The 18,927-nt window shown below is 40.0% G+C and overlaps 1 protein-coding gene across 1 annotated transcript in view; it reads right to left on the reverse strand.

The window, feature by feature from the left end:
- LPP (LIM domain containing preferred translocation partner in lipoma) overlaps nt 1-18,927 on the reverse strand; it is a 555,231-nt gene that overhangs the window by 288,385 nt on the left and 247,919 nt on the right. The window contains exon 6 of the mRNA XM_080919338.1: nt 15,051-15,163. Within this exon, the coding sequence (XP_080775464.1) occupies nt 15,051-15,163 (113 nt within the window). The remainder of the gene's footprint in view (nt 1-15,050; nt 15,164-18,927) is intronic.

Raw genomic sequence — 18,927 nt, forward strand, 5'->3', positions numbered from 1 at the left:
GTAAGCATCACTCATTAAGTATTCCCTTGGGGTACCAGCAAAGGGACAGGATATAATCAGTTCTTCAACTTCTGCACTTTCCTATAACACACAATAAACCACTTATGACCTGAGTCATAGAATTCTAACCACAAAGACCCAAGTCACAGGATTAACCTGAGCTATACAGTGAAATGACTAATAGTGAAGTGTGATCAGTCCAAGCATGTAGAGCTCCATTGGCTCCAGTCTCTTATGCTCTTTAGAGAGATGGGACGTATACCCAGTTCCTTTTGTCAGATTAGGTTGATGCAATAGATTAACAAGTACTAGCCTCATTCTAGTGGCTTCTGAAGATACAACCCCCAGCTGCCCCTGCCTGACCTTATATAATAGCTTTGTGTCTACATTTGATCCCCATTATGAAAAAGGAACAGACACCTTCTTCTGCCAAGCTGTCTTTTAGATCCTGGCTCCACCCCTAGAGTATAGTCAAGGTTCCCACACAAACCCTATCCTTAATACGCTCATCTGCTCCCAGAATCTTCAGATTTATGTCCTTCCTTGCTCTTTGCAAAAGAGTCTAAAAATGCAGCCGAAAGAGTCCTACACCTTTACCAACATTCTCATTATGGTTCTACCAGTCAGATAATGGTAACACAGCTTACCAGAGGCAAACAAGAACTGGGAGGAGCCCTTGGCACTTTCATAAGGTTTGTTTTAGATATCTCAGGCACTCAAACAAGGTAGCCAGTGTAATAATGGTTTTCCACCCTTTCCAGTCATCAGCAGAGAGATCCCAGGGTGTGAGTCCTGCTTTCCTGTGAAACAATGCTATGTCAGAAGGCCTGCACGCAAGTTGATTAGAGAATTGATCCCAAAACCTCCCGTTGCAGGAACAGGAGGAATGAAAGGCAATGCACACGGCCAGCCTGAGCTCATCTGCAGTGTGGGCCACTGCTCGTGACTCCTAGGACTGCATGGAACTGTTCTGATGAATTCCCTTCAGATCTGTCAAGCTTCTGCTCTTGTCTAAAACTGCTGCATGACTTAAAATTTTCCCACGCTTCAGTCAAGAGATGGGAGTGGTTACAGAGAAGACGCCTCACAGTGAGGACGGCAAAGGAGGACACGGGTCCCCACGTGTCACACCCATGCAGAGCTCACTGCAGTAGTGGCTACACTACAAGAATGAGACAAGAAGACAAAAGCCAGGGCTGAAAGGGAATCCACGCACTGTGCACCCTTAACTCAACTCTCCACAAACTTTGCATTAACTACCAGAAGAGTCCTTTCCATTTGTCCCAGAAATATATGTAAATAACTAAAGCTCAAGGAGCTACATTTGAGGCTTATTATGACATTTGGGGGAAAATGTAATTTTAGGTAGTAGAATTACAGGGAGATGACTCCACCCTGACAAGTACATAAAAACAGAATATGAAAGACAGGTTCCCATCAGAAACATATGGCATGCAAGAGAAATAAAGCCAGATTATACCAAAAGACTAAGCAAGGTGAACTGTCTTTTAGCTCATATGTTGCTAACCAACTAAGAGAAAAAGACATGGGGCATTGGCACTAAGGAAAGTAGAAATGTAACATTTGTTTGTCCATTGCTTTTACTTAATATTTTCATTGGAAATTAAGCACTTTTATAAAATAAAATTCTGCTCATAGATATATTCTCCAAATTCAATATTTCATCCAATTTGCAGTCCATTTCTTTGAAATATACTTGCTGCTGCAGCTAAACTATTAATAAACACGTTCACTCCCGAACTGATACCATCTCAGCCTGCTGGATCTTCAAAAGGCCAGAATATTGTCAGTATTATCATGGCCAAGAAACTCAGCATGTTGTTTGCACGACATACCTTTATGTTCACATCCTACATACATCATAACTGCATATCCACCCACTACATACTATATACATGCATATTCACATACTACATATTTTCATACTCACATACAACATCCCTGCATATTCACATTTTTGTTTCCAGTGTCAGCACTGGTTTACCTTAGCAATCCTCCCATCTCCGATTCTTAATTTACGCTCAAAATAGGATCAGAGGCCACACTCTTAAGTGTGGGATCTGTTTATTCCCATAAAGCATCAAATGCCAGCTTTCCTGGTCCAGGTCATCTTATAAAAACTCAATGAAGTGAATTTACTTGATTCTTAGATTCAGATCAGACAATTTGGATATAAACTACAAGAATGACACAGGACTTTCTAAGCATATCGCACCATGAAGCTTGTCAGCTGACTTAGAAATCCTATTTTGTGATTCTAACTTAGATGGTTGACTTAATTCAAGCAGGTTCTACCATTCTTTACTACTAGTGTAAAAGTTATATAAATATCCCCGTATATTTAAAGTCAATATATGAAAGAAACTACTTTGAAACTTTGCCGAAAATCTGCCCATCAAAGACCTTCCACCAAAGGGCTTTGGTGTCCACTCCCAGTCCTTGCCTAACACAACTATGGCTTCACTGGCTGCAGACGAATCAGACTATTCACTGTTTATCAGAGTATGAACTGATCTGATGTTGCATAGCACAAAGGTTTAAGCATTCATTTCATTGTGAAGTGTAGGAGCAGGAGGAAGTAGTGCATTAGTGATTAGAGAAAAAGACAGAGACAGAAAGACAGGGAGATGCAGACAGACAGATATGTGCACATGTATTTGTATCTCAACAATTAAAGAAAAAACAGTCCTTGAATTTTAAAAAAGGACAATTTATAGTCAAAAGGAGGGAAGGAAAAAAAAAAACAACCATATCATTATTTTCCAATTTTAAAAACTAAAGGTATTATTATAAAAACTTACCTTTGGAACTTGGTTTCCTAGAATCATAGTCAACATGCAATATCACACCCAGAAGACAAAAGTCACTGACAGTTAGAAGGCCCCAGGATCTGACTAAGCATACTAGTCAGGCTTAGTCATGACATGACTAGGCACATCACAGAAGTGGGACTTAATAACCCAGGTGTGTTTGTAATTTCTCAATAGCAGAACTAAAACAATCCAAAAACTTCTCAAATAAAGTAAGGTCAAATGTTCCATAGGGTAATGTGTAAATTATACTTTAGGCTCTCAAGAAGTTCCTTAGGCAAGACATAAAGAATGCCAACTGGGTTCTGACATGCAATGACCTGGATTGCACTTCTCTGTAGGAACACTAAGAAAAGAACAGCTTCCCAAACAACTTAAGAACAGGAAACACGTTCATCTTAGAAAATCAGGAAAATTATAATGAAAGCAAAGCATAATCATGTTTCTGTTATTTTCTTTACAGTCTATTTTTGTTCTTTAGTCAACATGAATGCAACTATATCACTTTTCCTATTGAAATTACTAAAATTAATAACTCCAAGAATTCTAGTATTATGTGAGATAAAAAGATGGCCATACCCAAAAAGATAAACTAGAAGGCATATTTCTTGTAATCAATAAAACATAGTACATATTTATATACTTTAATGACCAATTACATATTATACAGTACATATCATTATATACATTAATTTGAGGACATAATTAATATAAGGTCTATTTCTTTTTAATTAAAGAGCAGCTTCCCATCAAACCAACCAAAAACAAACACTGGTAAACATTCTAGACTTAGACTACGAAGATTTGATATGTAAATCTAATCTTTGTAAGTTTAAAACATTGAACTTAGATTCCCATTCTTGTCATAAAGTAGTAGAGATTAATAAACTTATATTTGCTAAAAGTTAGCTAATAGTTATCTACATAATGGATACTTTGTCCACAGTAGCAACAAAGCCAAAAATGCTTTGGTTTGCAACAACTTCATTGCAGATGTAACTTTTAAGTATATTCTGATACAAAAAAGTCAATAAGCTGGGGTTGAATATTTTTTGAAGTCACATTCATACATGTTCTAGTGTTTGGATATTTACAAGGTTGATGATGCCTTTCAAATGTTTCTGCTGAGATCTTTCATGATAAACCATACCCCCAGCATGATGGGAGATCAAGTATCCCATGTTCTGTAACAATGATTATCATGAAAGGGGAAGGGTAGCTAATGAAACATTAGACCTATAAAGCAGGGGGCAAATACTTCTGGCAAATTCCTTCAAGATAATAAAATTCTCATAAGAGAACAGCATGTTAACAATGCCAAAACACTAAAAGGTATCCACTCTCCCAACACATATTATGAAACATCTCTACTGCCAAAGCATATACTTTGCTTCAAAGAATCTGAAGTCCACAAAACAAACAGGAAAGTTATTTTTATTCCCTCTTCTAGAAGAAAAAAACTTGAAAAGAAAGGGATTCAAGAAAACAAAACTCACTCATACCCAGTCTAATTGGTGGGATTCAAATGGCAAAATACAGGACGGAAGATTATATTCAGGCTACTCCTAAGTGGAACATGAACTCTGTAGATGTCTTAGCATCTTGATCCATAAGTTTTAGATTCAGACTGGGCATATCTATCACTATCTTAATTCTTCCAGTCAAAATGCAAAGTTTAATTAAGTCATCTATCTATGTAAGAATCATGAGACACCGAGACCTGTATCACAGTACCTTGAATCCAATATTCCCATTTAAAAGAAAAGGAGACAGTGCAGTGGCTCTGTCCTTTGAATTTCATAACCAAATAAGTTAATGTCCCAGCATGACCAACTACATAGACATATTATTACACATAATACAACTCTTCCTACCAATCCAACTAACCTCAGAACTTTATGTGTGCAACAAGACAGATGGGTTCAGAGGAGAGCTAGCCTGAGCATCTCATCCTGGGAAAAGCACTATCTTGTCTAAGCCTCCCATCTGCAATGTAAGGCTGGATGTGCTAAACTGCTGCTCTGTCTATGCCTATGGGCCAACACCAATATGGAAGTATAAAGGATTTAAGTTAATTCGTTTTTACCTATGCTTACTTTTTCTGACGACATTCTCTTGTTTCATTTAAACTAAGCATTACTTTTGATTCTTGGAACTATAGCCATTACAGATTCAACTTGACACATTCAAGTAGACTCAGTAACAAAATTTTTCTACAAGAAGCCCATTCTTTAAGAGTCACTGGCTCCTTAAAAGAAGAGGAAGCAATAAGGAGAAACTGGACTCCAGCAAGCACTTAAGAGAGGACAAGGCAAGGCACTCATCACATCTTATTATGACAAATTGTTTAAATATTAGAGAAATAATATCTGCAAGCTATAATAGGTGGATTGGTTACCCAAAAAATACCTCAAGTCTAGGCGCCATTTTCTCTTTACCAAACTTCCTTTACCCTTCTGAGAATCATCCCTTGAGCATGCAGGAGTCATTATCCAGGCATCTAGCCCAAAGCATCCAGCCTAAATGGGCACTCTGCACTGACATTGTCACCAGAGAGGTGGCCACACTTAGGAAAGCTTTAGCAACATTTCAGCAAATATCCCAGCAGCCTTAGAGAACTACAGAGCTTCCTAAATTATTAAGACAGAGGTTATAAATGTAGTCACATGAAAAGAAAAGCTCCAGTGATCTGGGAGATGGCTAAACTGGTAAAATTCTTTCCCCGTTTCTTAATTAGGTTACTGTTGCTGTGATAAAACACAATGATGGAAGAAACATGGGGAGGAATGGGTTTATTAGGCTTATACTTGCACAGTCCTGTTCATCACTGAAGAAAGAATGGATAGGAACTCAAGCATGGCATGATTCGATGTAGAGGTCATGAAGGTGTGCTGCTTACTGGTCTGCTTTCCACAGCTTGCTTGGCCTGTTTTATTATACAACCCAGAACTACTTTTCCAGGGATGAACACACCCACAATGGACTAGGTCTTCCCCCATGAATAATGAATTTTAAAAATGCCTTACACCTGAGTCCTATAAAGGCATTTCCTCAATTAAGGTTTTCTTCTTTCAGATAACTCTAGCTTGTATGTTAAGTCGACATAAGGTTAGCATAAGTCCCAGAAGCATGGAGACCAACATTCAGATTCCTAACACCTATATCAAACCAGGTTTCTATGGATGGAGAGGCAGATACTAGCAAATTCCTGGAAACAACTGGCCAGTTAGTTCTGTTGTTGTCCAGTCAGTTATTCTACTACTTGAATCACTCATCTCTGGCTTCCACACACATGCACACATACTTGTATGGGCATCTGCACATGTGTGCTCACACACACACACACACACACACACACACACACACTGAGAGAGAGAGAGACAGAGATAGACAGATAAAAAGACACACAGAGAGAGACAGACTGTCAATTTCAAAAGAAACCCTAGCTTTGGAACTAATCTCTCTGACAACCAATACCTAATTTAAGGTAGTTTTTCTTCACTTTTCTCTAAGTGTTATTACATATTCAGAATGTACTGACAGGATGGACAAAAACATAGATGGCAAAGGAGAAAGAGACATCAAAAGAAAGTGAAGGGATGGAGAAGAGGAAGAGGAGGATGGAGAAAGAACGAAGAACTAGTCCTCCCAGTGTGGCTTTATCTACAAATCTCATCAGAAGACAGAGTTTACATGGGAAAACATATGAGACAAAGGACATGAAAGGGAAATAAAATCAAAATTAGAGAAGACAGACAAAGAATAAAAATACGACAGGGCTGTGAGGACACAGGACAGAAGTCTTGGCCTTGAACGGACAGCAGGATTTAAGGTGCTCAGCTGAAGAACGGGAGACTCTGGGGGGAGGACAATGCACTGGCGGGCAACAAGACGGCTTTGGGAGAGAAGACAGCAAGGTCAGATTCAAAGGGCCATGTGTGATCACTCTGCACATGTATAGATCTTGCAGGATGCTTGGCCCTGCTCCCAGATTCGAATAGCTGAAGGATAAACAGCCCCATGACGAAGCAGAGTGGGCACGGGTAATTGCATCATGGGACTGAGTGTTGATGTGGGAACAAACACATGGTATGAATCACATATATTTTAGGAAGTACTCAGATAGTTTATATTAACACTCCCAACAGGAATTCCTATTTTTATGCCCAAGGATACCATTGATAAAAAGTGAGTCTGAGACCCAATTAGAAAACCACTCTTTTGATCTTGCCTTAGTTAGGAATGAGTGGGATTCTACAAGGTAGCCAACAATCATGACTAGAGCTGGTACATTACAAGGAGACGGGCAACCATGACAGGTGACTTTTTTACCATCCTAGAGGATGATGCTTCCTTGTTCACAGACTATTCAGAGTCACTGATAATCAAAGACCTACTGTACTCCCTGCAATGGCTCATGGCTGAGTCTGTGTGAATAAAAAAGACATGAAACAAAAGAAAAATGAAAACCTGAACTGGTCACTCTGCCTTGCCTTCCCATCTTTCAGCCATTTTTTTTTTTTTTTGTTGTTGTTTTTTAAGACACATTTTTCTTCAATCAGATCTGCAGGTTTATAGCTGACTTCAAACTTCTTCAGATCTGCAGTCTTCTATCTGCTGCTCACACTTAAAGCGCAATCTAAGTCCCTCTGGCTTTCAATGGCAAGGATTTAAAGGCATATACACTTTAGCAAATCTGTCTCCTCTTCATTTTGGTGTCCACTTAATAAACCGGAGAATAACATCACAACCTGGAAAGATAGCTTGGAGACCAGATGACAGGAGACTCACCAGGCAGAAGGCAAAGCATGTGACAGGCCTTTTGTAACTGTATCAACTAAGTTCTAGGAAATGGTCACTGTATAAAGGAAAAGTCCAGGGAAAGGCTATGTTGATAAAAACAAGCAAGAATCGGGCTTCAAAGGGAACCTACACTATCTTTGGTTGTAGATGTATCTGAAACATCTATTAGAAGGTGCATCCCTAGCACCTTCCATAAAGTGAACAAATCTAAATTCTTGGGTACCAAGTATTCAGTCTCTTTTCCAATTCTTTTCTACACAAAATTTGAAACATAATGGCATATTTTGGCAGCCTGTTGCAAACCCAAATGCTAAGAGTGAGTGGAACAATTTAATTAAAACCTCACAACTCTAAGCACATTTAGGCATAATTCCTTAATAATACACTCTAATCCAATTCCAAGTCATGGAAAATACTTTTCTCTCTGCTCAACAGTTCTCAGCTCCCACCCTCAGTCTTCGTAGAGTTGAGCACAGCCTATTTCACTTCTCATTTGTAGAAAGAGCGAATATGTTCACCACCTCCGAGGGGTACTGGAACTTTTCATTTATTGGTGTTTATAAATCTTCTGAGAGTTCTGAAAGCTGGCATTATTCGGAGCACCTTGGTAGAGCTTAATACACATTCAATTAAAGAATAATTACAATACAGAGAAATCGCAAATTAGCAAAGCATCATTTTCAACCTCCTGCCACAATACTATCTGGAGACTGCACAGAACCATTCATTAATGAGGGATTATTATCAGCATCTCTTCTAGAAATACACACTTACATTTGCCTCGGAGGATATTCTCATCCAAGAAGCACAAAAACAAGTCAAGCCCACTCGGAAGAATGCAAGGAACCTGCAAACATTCTTTCCCTTTTGTTCTCCACGTTCTTCACAAACTGCTCTTTCCCAGAATTTCCAGCTGCCACCCTCAGGACCACTGCAACCCTTCTGCCCACAGCCTGCCTCCATGGATTCCAATCTCTACCACTGTTTCTCCTGCTCAGTTGTGCCCCACTCTTTGGAGTCTGGAGCAGCTCATCATAGGCGTGAACAAACAGCCTCTTACTGTTCTCTAATAATCCATAAAATTTAGATTAGAAAAATCCCTCAAATGTAATAACTGCTAGAGAGAATAATCCGTTCATCAGGACTGTGGGTAGGGGCTGTAAGACACCCCGGTTGAATTGTGGAAGGAAGAGCTTTAGCAAAGCAATGTGGCACTGTTTCCCTGGGTAACCAGTCTGGAGCCCCTTTCTCTACAGACAAGTCCCTAGTTGGGTAGGCAGGCCCCTGAACGTGGGGTAGCAAAGCCACTGGTTACCCAGGTCTCCCTGCTGCTGTGCAACCTAAGGGCTCAGTAGCAGACTGTGTTTTCCTGGGTTTGCAGCTCCAGGCTCCGGCTCTGCGCTTTGCCTTGGCACAAATAGCTGGAATAGAGGAATCTGTGCCTAGTGCGATTGAGGTTTCACCAACAGAAAAAGGGGAAATCTTCGTGATTTTACTATTTTCACAACGAAATAGAATCCCATATTTATTTCCCCCCTTTTGAAACAGCACTAAGGAAACATATGCGAGGCTGCCATGAACGGAGGCTGTACTTTCCAAACATTAGCAAAACACTAAAAATAGAAAACCTTGATCTGCACAAGATGTATATAACTTCCTCTCCCTTTTCCTATCTTTATCACCCTATGCCAACAGAAGTTGTACGTGGTAAACTCTTTGTGTGCTCACACTCACATCAAAAGGTTAAGTATGTTACATAGTCCACTATCTGCTTTCCAAAGTTTCCCACGGTGAAACCAAACAATCAACCAATCCGCAAGTATCAACTAGGTTCCTGATCTATATTCTTCCAGCAATGTAAGGACTATGAATGGTATAAGAGCTAATTCATCACATTTAGGTGGTTACTAAATAGAAATAAGATGGAAGATAATGGGAACAATACACACCCAGGAGCACAGAAACCTGTCACTGAGCTAGTGATTAGTTCCCTTAGTAACTGGGGTGACATGAGCAAGTGGTCCAGTTAAGAAATGTAGGTCTCCTGGTCCCACATAACAAAAACCAGCCAGAATAGCACCAGTATTGTATCACATCAAATTACTTCTACGGGACCTCTCTACACTATGTTTTAATTCTAAATTTATGAAATACAGCTGAAAGTCAGGATGAATATACAAGAACTAATTGCATCAGTCCACAAAGCACACTTTAGATGACAGGAACATTAGGAGCAGTAGCTGGTTATCACGGTAGTCTGATTTCAAAGTAGTATTTACAACGAGGTGAACATTTTTAGACAGAAAAATTTTCCAGGAAATTATTCTTGAAATTGTCATTTTGTGTGTGCAGCTGAGAACCTGTTGGTCAGGACCACATAGCAGCTTATCCTTGAGTCATGAGGCATCAGGTATGTCAAGACAGAAAGAGGGAAAGACTAGGAGAAGCCAGGTCTGCCAGGGATCCATGAGGAAGGGAGTAGAAAATAAAGTACAGGTTTTCTTTTAATGGAAAAAACACGGGCCAGCCAGAAGATAAGCAAGTATCAGCCAGCAAGAATAAAACAGGGAAATTAAATTGGTATTTGTGAAGAATGGAAGCGTCATGTTAATACAACAAAGATCAGACAGAAGACCTACTGGGTTGTGAGAGCAAGGTAATTCATGCGATGCTAAACAGTTTGGCAAAAGAAGAAAATTCATGTGGCAGGCAGAAAACAACCACAGGAAGGAAACAATAATTTCTTGAATGCTAACTGTTTTAAGAACATTCGGCTGGAATGGGAAAAGTTAGAATAAAAGCTATGAATCATTTGTAATACAAATGAGCTAAATGGTGAGCAGTGAAATAAATGGACTGGAATAGATCTAAGACTCATTCTCAGGCACAGATACCTTGCTGATGAAAACAGGAAAAAACAGGACTCATGAACAACAACCAAAGGACCATGGGATTTTCAGTGTGTGAGAGTGGAAAACATGACAGTGTGCTACACCAAATGTAACTCTCCTCATAAGATGATGGATAAATGTCCAGACAAACTGAGTGCTAATATGAAGATGCTTTCCTATGAGGAGTACTGTAGAATCAAGAATGGAACTTGTAGTTGTTAAATCACAATTGGGATCTTCACCAGGTCCAGCTCTCAGGTGACCAACCACTGAGATGACCCCCTTCAGATCCTGGTTTCTGGTAAGTGAAGACAGAGGGTTAAAAGAAGACATCTCACTGGGCACTGAAAGGGCAAACAGGAAGGAAGAAGAACCAGTGGGGGAGGAATGTGTCAGGGTCAAAGGACAGACAGCAGGTACTCAGGAGACAGCAGAGTAGATAGCCCTTAATGGAAACCTGCAAGCCAACCAGAGGAATGCCACAGTGACACTGTCCCAATGGCATTTCAGATTTGGAACTCTGGGATCTACTGAAGGCTTTAAACCTCCAGGCAGAAGCCTTACGAGAGGGCCAACCTCAATGGTTATCTCAGAGTAAACATCTTTTGACCAGGACCAACTTCCCCAAAGACTTTTTGACTACTGATTGATGAAGCTCTTATGACTGTCAACACAGATGTAATCCTACATTACTGTTTAAGGAAGCAGGTTGGTAATGTTGGGTGTGTGTGTGTGTGTGTGTGTGTGTGTGTGTGTGTGTGTGTGTGTGTATTCCAGATTCAAATTCCTAAAAGCTTACCTAACATGATTTTACCATTTGTCTTGACTTTGAAACGAGATATTGCTATACAGCCCAGGCTGACCTGGAATATAATTCTTCCCTAGACTCCTAAGAGTTGGAATTATAGGAGTATACAACCACACCCAAAAGTGTAGATCTGAGAAATCGGAAGGACTTGAGGATACTATTTACCAATAGCATATTTCTTTGTCAAGTATAAAGCCTTGTCCAGCGTTGATAGGAGACAAGATGCCTAGTCTTACTCCAACTTAATATACACTGATTGAAACAATAGAAAGACATAAAAAGTATAAGTCAAATTCCCAAGAATATAAGACCCTTTAAGACATATTTCATAAGACCTTAAGAAAGATATTCTGTCCTCTCATAAAAGTGATAAGCAATGCTGTGTACCTGTTCATGGGCTTACTGAAAGACAAATTGCCAACTGTGACATCATAGCAAAGTGATGTGGTAATCACAGGTTTAACACTCAGTCGCCCTCGGAGAAAGTCCAGTCCTAAGACTAAAATCCCTGTATAATGTGCCTACTTAGGCCTGTTTTCAGTTTCCTTTGAATGACAAAAAGGAAGGACAAATGAATGAATGGACTAGCAAAGGACCAATGCAAACTTTACAGGCATAAAAACTGAATGGCTTCTGGAAAGAAGAAATCTCTCATTTCTTTTCAAAGACTCATCTCTTCCATAAAAATGAATTTCCAAAAGAAGAATAATTTTTACCCTAAACATTTATTTGATTTTGCACAGAAATTTATAGAGAGCATATATATAAAAAAATAAAGAACCAATCAAAGCTCTAACAGGACCTATTCTTAGCAGTTCCATCAGAAAGCCTTCTATGCTGCGTCAAAGTGTCTTGCCGCTGTATAGAGGACTGACAAAAGCCAAGGAGAATACAAAACCATCAGCTTGGGGAGGTTACAGCCAGCAGGGGAGACTTCTAGAGGTGAGACTTCCTGATGAGAATTCTGTCAGAACCACTGTATCTAAAGACATTTTTTTAGATCCCAGTCTCCCCATTTCAAGACTGATTTCTTCAGTGGGTGCTCGTCTGGCTATCAAGTTGGAGAATGACCAGGAAAGTGGACCCTTTCAGCCTTGCAAAAGTTCTACTTAGTAGGCAGTCTTCTGGCTCTGGGCCGAAAGTCTGGCTGAAAATATAAACAGACTTCTACATAAAACACACATTTACCAGTTTTGATTTGGAATTGGCAAGATGAGGTTTTACCAGAGCTGTGAGGAAAGAGTGTAAAATTGTTCTCAGTGATCAGACTGAACCACCCTGAGCTCAGTCTAACAGTGCCGATGCACGGTTGGAACAGGGTCAACCACGATCATGTCCAACTCTCTACTGGCCAAGAGCAGCATGAGGCAGCATTTTTAAGTTACAAGAATGTTATAGGAAGAGCCTCAAAAATAACACCCTCTCCCAACCAGATTTGTCCTTTTCCATTTGGCAAACATTGCTTTATTTTTTTTTTTACCATCCTCCCTTCTGTTTTGCAGAGAACACTAGCCAGCATGGCAACAGGCTTCTTGTTTATTTCCTTCCTCTTCAAAAACAAAGCCATGGCTTGAGTACATTGATCAGAACAAAGTCCGCAGAGAAAGAGACTTTTTGTCATTTTCATGAAAGCCTCATGGACAGGACACGGAAGCCACTTCCCTGCTTCTATTGAGCACAGTACTGGAAGTCCTACCAGTGTAATCAGGCAAAACCAAGGATTAAAATGGGGTCCAGACTGGAAAAGAAGGAAACAAATTGTCCCTGTTTTCAGACAATCACTCACAGAGACAAGCCTAAAACTATAGAAATCATACTGAATTAATACAAAGATTCAATAAAATTGCATGAGGTAAGCAGGTTATTTACTTTAAAAGCTACCTCTCTGAAAAAGAAATCAGGAAAGAAGCCACATTCACAGTAGCTACAAAAACATAAACTGAAACAATGTTTTGAAATGATGTAAAAGATGGTTGGTGATGAAAATTATGCAACACGGATCAAAGGGACGCAAGGAGCAATCAATGTAAGATCAGTACGTTCAGGGGTTGGATGACATTTCAGTGGGATCTGTGGACAAGGCTCTATTGTTATTGCGATTGATAGCTTCACATACTATCTGTGATAACCTTCTTACTACCAACTTTACATACTATCAATATTTCCATTGCTATGACTTGCTTTGCATAATATTGGCAAGAACATCAAAATACCATCTAGCTACCTCTGTTAGTACCTTCAGATGCATTACTGTGCTACAAAGTTTTTCAGGTGTGCTTACCTTCTCTGTAATTTCAGGCATAGCCAGCGCTCAGTGTGATCTGTCCACCATCACTAACTTAGAGCCTATTTCTCAACTAACTTCTAAAGCTGTAAGGATTCAATCCTTGGAGCAGCAACTATTCAAAACCTTCCCCCATAGACTGAATAAAAATCTAGGAATGAAAACATAAGAAGATTTTAAAAATGTGCCCAGGAACTTTCCTGATGAGGCTTCCATTCCCAAGCCTCAGCTAAAAGCCACCCTACCTGCCTAGCATACGCCCCAGCCCTGTGCACAACAATTGTACTCTATTTACTTGAAAGTCCTGTGGCACATAAACTATGTTTGCCTTCTGTATTGTAGGATTTCCAGTGCTCAAGTGATATCTACATAGTACAAAGACTATTTGGGCAATAATTGAATAATTTCTGCTTTGTTCTCCCAAGCTAAACTTCAAAGAAAGAAGTCAACAGATTAGAACTTAATTCTCCCTCACAGCTTCTTCTATGTCACATTCCTTATGGGACATAGGGGACATGTTCAAGGCAAAGGAAAAAAAAAACAAATTAAAGCACATAGCAGTCACCGAGATTAACACAAGGTCTGAGGTTTGTGTTGTTGCTCACAAGATTCCTCCGAGGAGAATGTTAGACAATCTTCTTCCTCATCCCCAAATCAGCATTTCTCTAAGACATGCTCTCCATTTTTGTCTCCAGTGTATCTATATAAACATCATCTTATCTAAGAATGATACTGTCCAATATGTTATACTTTTTCTATCCTGACATGACGCCTTCAGCATTAAGTGGTAGTGCTGGTCACAAGTCACCTTATGTCAGAGCAAAACTAGTTCTCTTGTCACATGTATGCTAAGCTACATTTAGTGACTTTGAAATCTGTATATCCAGGACATAATGTTTACCTATCAATGATACACATCTATCACATTCTTCTTCTGTGACACCTAGAGGAGAAGGCCCTATAGTGTCTTACAATTGCTTTTGTGAAAACAGATTGCTATACATTCCGGGCTCACACTGGTCAAGCAGAGCCTTAACCCTTACTCTTACTTATATAGAACCCATAGCTTAAGTGTAAAGTCCTGGCTTTAAATTAAAAAAAAAAGTAAACTTTTCAAACAGCATTTCATAAAATTAAAAAACAAACAAACAAAAATGCTACAAAAACAAAAACCTCAAACAAACAAGCAAACAAACAAACATAAAACACCTTTGATTTAAAAATGAAATTGGCAGGTAAAATTGCCCAGGGCTTCCAAGTATAAGCCAATAGGAGTCTGACATGTGTCATTTGGACCCGTTGCATTAAAGAACTCTAAGTCCCCAGGAGTGGCAAAGCTTGCTCACTACTCTGGTAAATGCTCATGAACCACAGAAACCATCTGCAGGCCTCCTAGTGTGGCTCATAACCCTGACTTTTGTCACTGCATTTACCTGCACTTTGTAAGCACCTTCATCCAGTGGTGGAGGAGGAGGGAAGTGTCCGGAGCCAGGAGGGATGGTACCAGGGTCCTCTAATGGTGGAGGTGGGGGTGGGAGAAAATCACCTATAGAAAGAAAATACATAGGAGAAGTTGACAGGTGTAAGACTTCATAGTACTCTTTAAAACATACATTTGCTGGCAATTTATTGTCCTCATTTTACTTATATAGAAAATTCCCTTGACTTCGATAATGTTGGATTATTAACCTTACGTTTCACAGGATAAAATACCAAATTTCATATTTTAAAGTTAGTTCTTGAGAGGTCAAGTACAGAAACATAATCTTAGAATAATGATTAGAATAGATAAATGGCATTAATAAAATTCCAATCAAGCAGAAGAAGAAATGATTCATATACACGTAAGGTAACAAGGAGTTCATTTTATAAGGACAGACTTTGCATAGATCCAGGTGGGGAAGAGGGAGGTTGTGCTACCTTGGACACTATGACCTGCATAGCAAGCCCATTCCAGGCAGCACACAGCATAAGTCACAAGACTCCAAAGAACACCAAGTGTAAGCAAACAAGCTGGGCTGTGGACAACTAAGTATGACACAGAGGCAGGGAGGAGTTGAGCTTTCACTGTGCAAACAAAGGGCCAGAGAACAGTGAGGGGCACTAGAACAGAAGATGGATCATCTGGATAGCTCAGTACCACACAGTCATCAAGAAGCCTCAGGTTACCACAGCGTGTAACCACTGACATAGAAAGCAGGCATCCAAAGCTGTATGGCCAGATTATAACGTATTTTAAATGGTTTAAAAGTAGGTGTAACTAGGAAGAAAAGAAACGTTGGTTTTGTTTGGCTTTGTTTTTACCTTTAAAAGGCATTTTTGTTCTCCCATTAAAAAAATGCAGTTTTGATAATTCATTCAGTATATTCTTTACACATAAGTATCTGTTCCTTGCCTTTAAGCTTGTCACCAGCTAGATAGCTATAGGAAGCAGCTTCTATAACCAAATTATTAACTTTTGGATAATACAGAAATATAACAACCTGGGTATCTGAAAAGAAAGAACATCTGGGACTGGGAAGGGGTACCATGTGAAAAATGGCAGTCTTCTAGCTCTAAAACCCCCGGTGGTCACTGCCTTTAATTGCTACACTGGGAGGAATAGCTTACCAGCTCTCAGATCTAACCCCTGCCATGCCAGCCAAGAACAATGTCTCTAGAGTCATTCAGTTTTACCAGGCTATCTACTCCCAACCCCCCAGTCATGAAATAACCCTGCTCACGTGCTGGTCAAAATTCAGTCTATAGGGGCCTCAGGGAGGTGTTATAAAACGCATACCCCTGGCTGGCATTCACATGGACACTCAATGTAGTAGTTCGATTCTGCGGAAGGACCAATTAATTTGTACTTATAAGAAAGAAACCCAGGAAATTTAGTGGCACTGGCTCTTGAACCATATTTGAGGTTTCACTGCATTCTGCAAATTACCTTCTATTCCCATGTGAGAATCCCAGGATTAGAAAGATTTCAAACTCCTGTCACATAAGGTATTTCTTATGCTTCTAACTCTCTTCAGGAGCATTTCTGAAACATCCTTACCATTTTAGAGTTATAGCTTGAAAAGCTCTAACATCTCCACTATTCCTGGTCCATACACTAAAATCTGTAAGAACGCCATCAAACCTATGGATGCCCAAACTATCGTCCTATGGATTTGATTGGGTGAGAATCCTGGGGATTGGGCAAAATGAGTGGCATTAGTGTTTCTTTGAAGACAGGGGACTTCACATGCAGCTGAAACCCTAGGGTGGTTACACACCTCATGGAAAAGTAGTCATTAACTCTTAAGGAAAATGCACCACAACAAAGACCTCTTCTACCTTAAATCAGAATTAACGATAAAAACAAAGAAGTGCACGAGGTAGTAAGCCATGAAGCCATGACTATGTTGTTGTTACCAAGCTAACTTTAGAATCTAGTGTTCTCTCTGGACCTGTCTCCTTCCACTCTCTTAGCACAGTACGGATGGGCATTGGCATCCTGTGACGCACTCGATTCTATGTAACCTTTCAAATGATTAGACCACCAGACATTATCCAAGTGGTTAACATTCTTGGCATCCCTCCTATAAAGGGTGAATAAAATGACCTATGAAATGCATATGGATAGACTGTCACAGAAATAATTTTAAAGGTACAAATCTCTGTCTCTGAGGTCCCTTCTAAGTCCATTCTCCTTCACCCTATTTCTCTAACAGAACCTAAACAAGCACACAGGCTGGTGGTAATCCTAAAAGAATTAAAGAGAAAGAAAAACTGATTGCTTCAATTCTCAACGAGATTGTGTAGGTTCTTAAGAACCCAGCTGGTAACCCATTAGCCATCAGTCACTGACTAAAACCAAGGTTTCAGTTCAGTAAGCTCAGTCATCCAGGTTTGGTTCTGACATTCTATACTAGGACTCACAATGGGGCAGGCACTGGAGGACAGTATTGGAAAGCAAATGCTCTGGAGAGGAAATGCACTAGCTGGAGGAACTGGAATGAAGAACATAGACAACTCTTTGACACCATCCTTATGACATCATTCTGATGTACAGATGAACATCCAACAGACAAACACACTCAATGCCAGACATGGAATAAACCTACAAAATGTGTGTCATCACAAACATAAAGCCAATGAATTCTGTAGAGAGTGAGTATGGTGAGAGGCCTTTAACAAGCTGAACTGTGCAACTCAAGAGCAGACTTAATGTCTATGACCAAGTCTTTTCCTGCCAGAGTTAAATTATTAATAATTTCCCCCATGCTTCAAACAAACGTGTATAGCTACTTGTCCGGAATAAAAGTTTATGTTTCAAGTTTTCCCCCACCATTTTTTTAGGAGACAGGACCAACCTTTGAATGTCACCATGGTAGTGGTCCCACATGCATCTGAGAGTGGAGGGAGAGCGTTCTTGGGCATCCTGAACAGATAAGTACAGATGATGACATGGTACAATGAGCCTATGTCATCACCAGATGCTAAGCTGAACAGTGTCTTTAAAACCACCAGAAAGTGCCATGCTATGATAGGAATGTGCAGCTTCTCTGAGTAATGGAGCTTTTCCACACTCTGCCCAGCTCCTGTCTTTTCTCTGACAAGGGTAGCTTGCCAGACTCATGGATCCAGTTACTTGCATTCGAAACTCAGTCTTGCCTCTCTCCCTTTCTCTTCTATGCAACATGGTCTCCGTACGTGGACTTGAACGTGAAATCCTCCTCCCCCAGTTTCCTTTGTGGACCACTATGCTTCATCTATAGCAGTGTTCTCTCAAATCTCCTGTTTCAGACTTAATACAGTGTCTGGTCCAAGTGGATACTAGTAGCCTAGAACATTCTTCTCAACACCACAGAACAGAACACAGCAGATCTTTTAAGGTTCACCAAGTGTGGTCACTCCTGAAATGCAGTTACATGTAGAGGGGACAAGAAATAACCTGTACACAACACCTCAGAATAGTCACGCACCCAAAGAAAGACTGAGTGTCCCAGAGCCTTTAATATACAGTGCCTGGATCCCTGTTCTCTGTACGTATGGCTCTTTTGAGAACTCTTGGGGAGTGTTCACTCTCAAGGCAAATCATGGCTAGCATTGGTTGTCTGTCTTGGTTGTCATGAAATAGCACCAATATCTCTCCTGATAAACCAACCTTCACCATGAATAAGGATAAAGGTGACATTGACGAAGTTTCTTTTACCTGGGCAACCTTAAATGTGGGCAACCTTAAATGTGGACTCCTAGACCTCCATGAGGAGACATTAGAAAAATTAATCACCTATCCTCCCACCTTCATTTTCGTCTAGCTAAGTAACTAAATTACTAATA

This window comes from Micromys minutus (genome assembly GCF_963924665.1).
Source record: "Micromys minutus genome assembly, chromosome: 7".
In the NCBI taxonomy this organism is placed as follows: domain Eukaryota; kingdom Metazoa; phylum Chordata; class Mammalia; order Rodentia; family Muridae; genus Micromys; species Micromys minutus.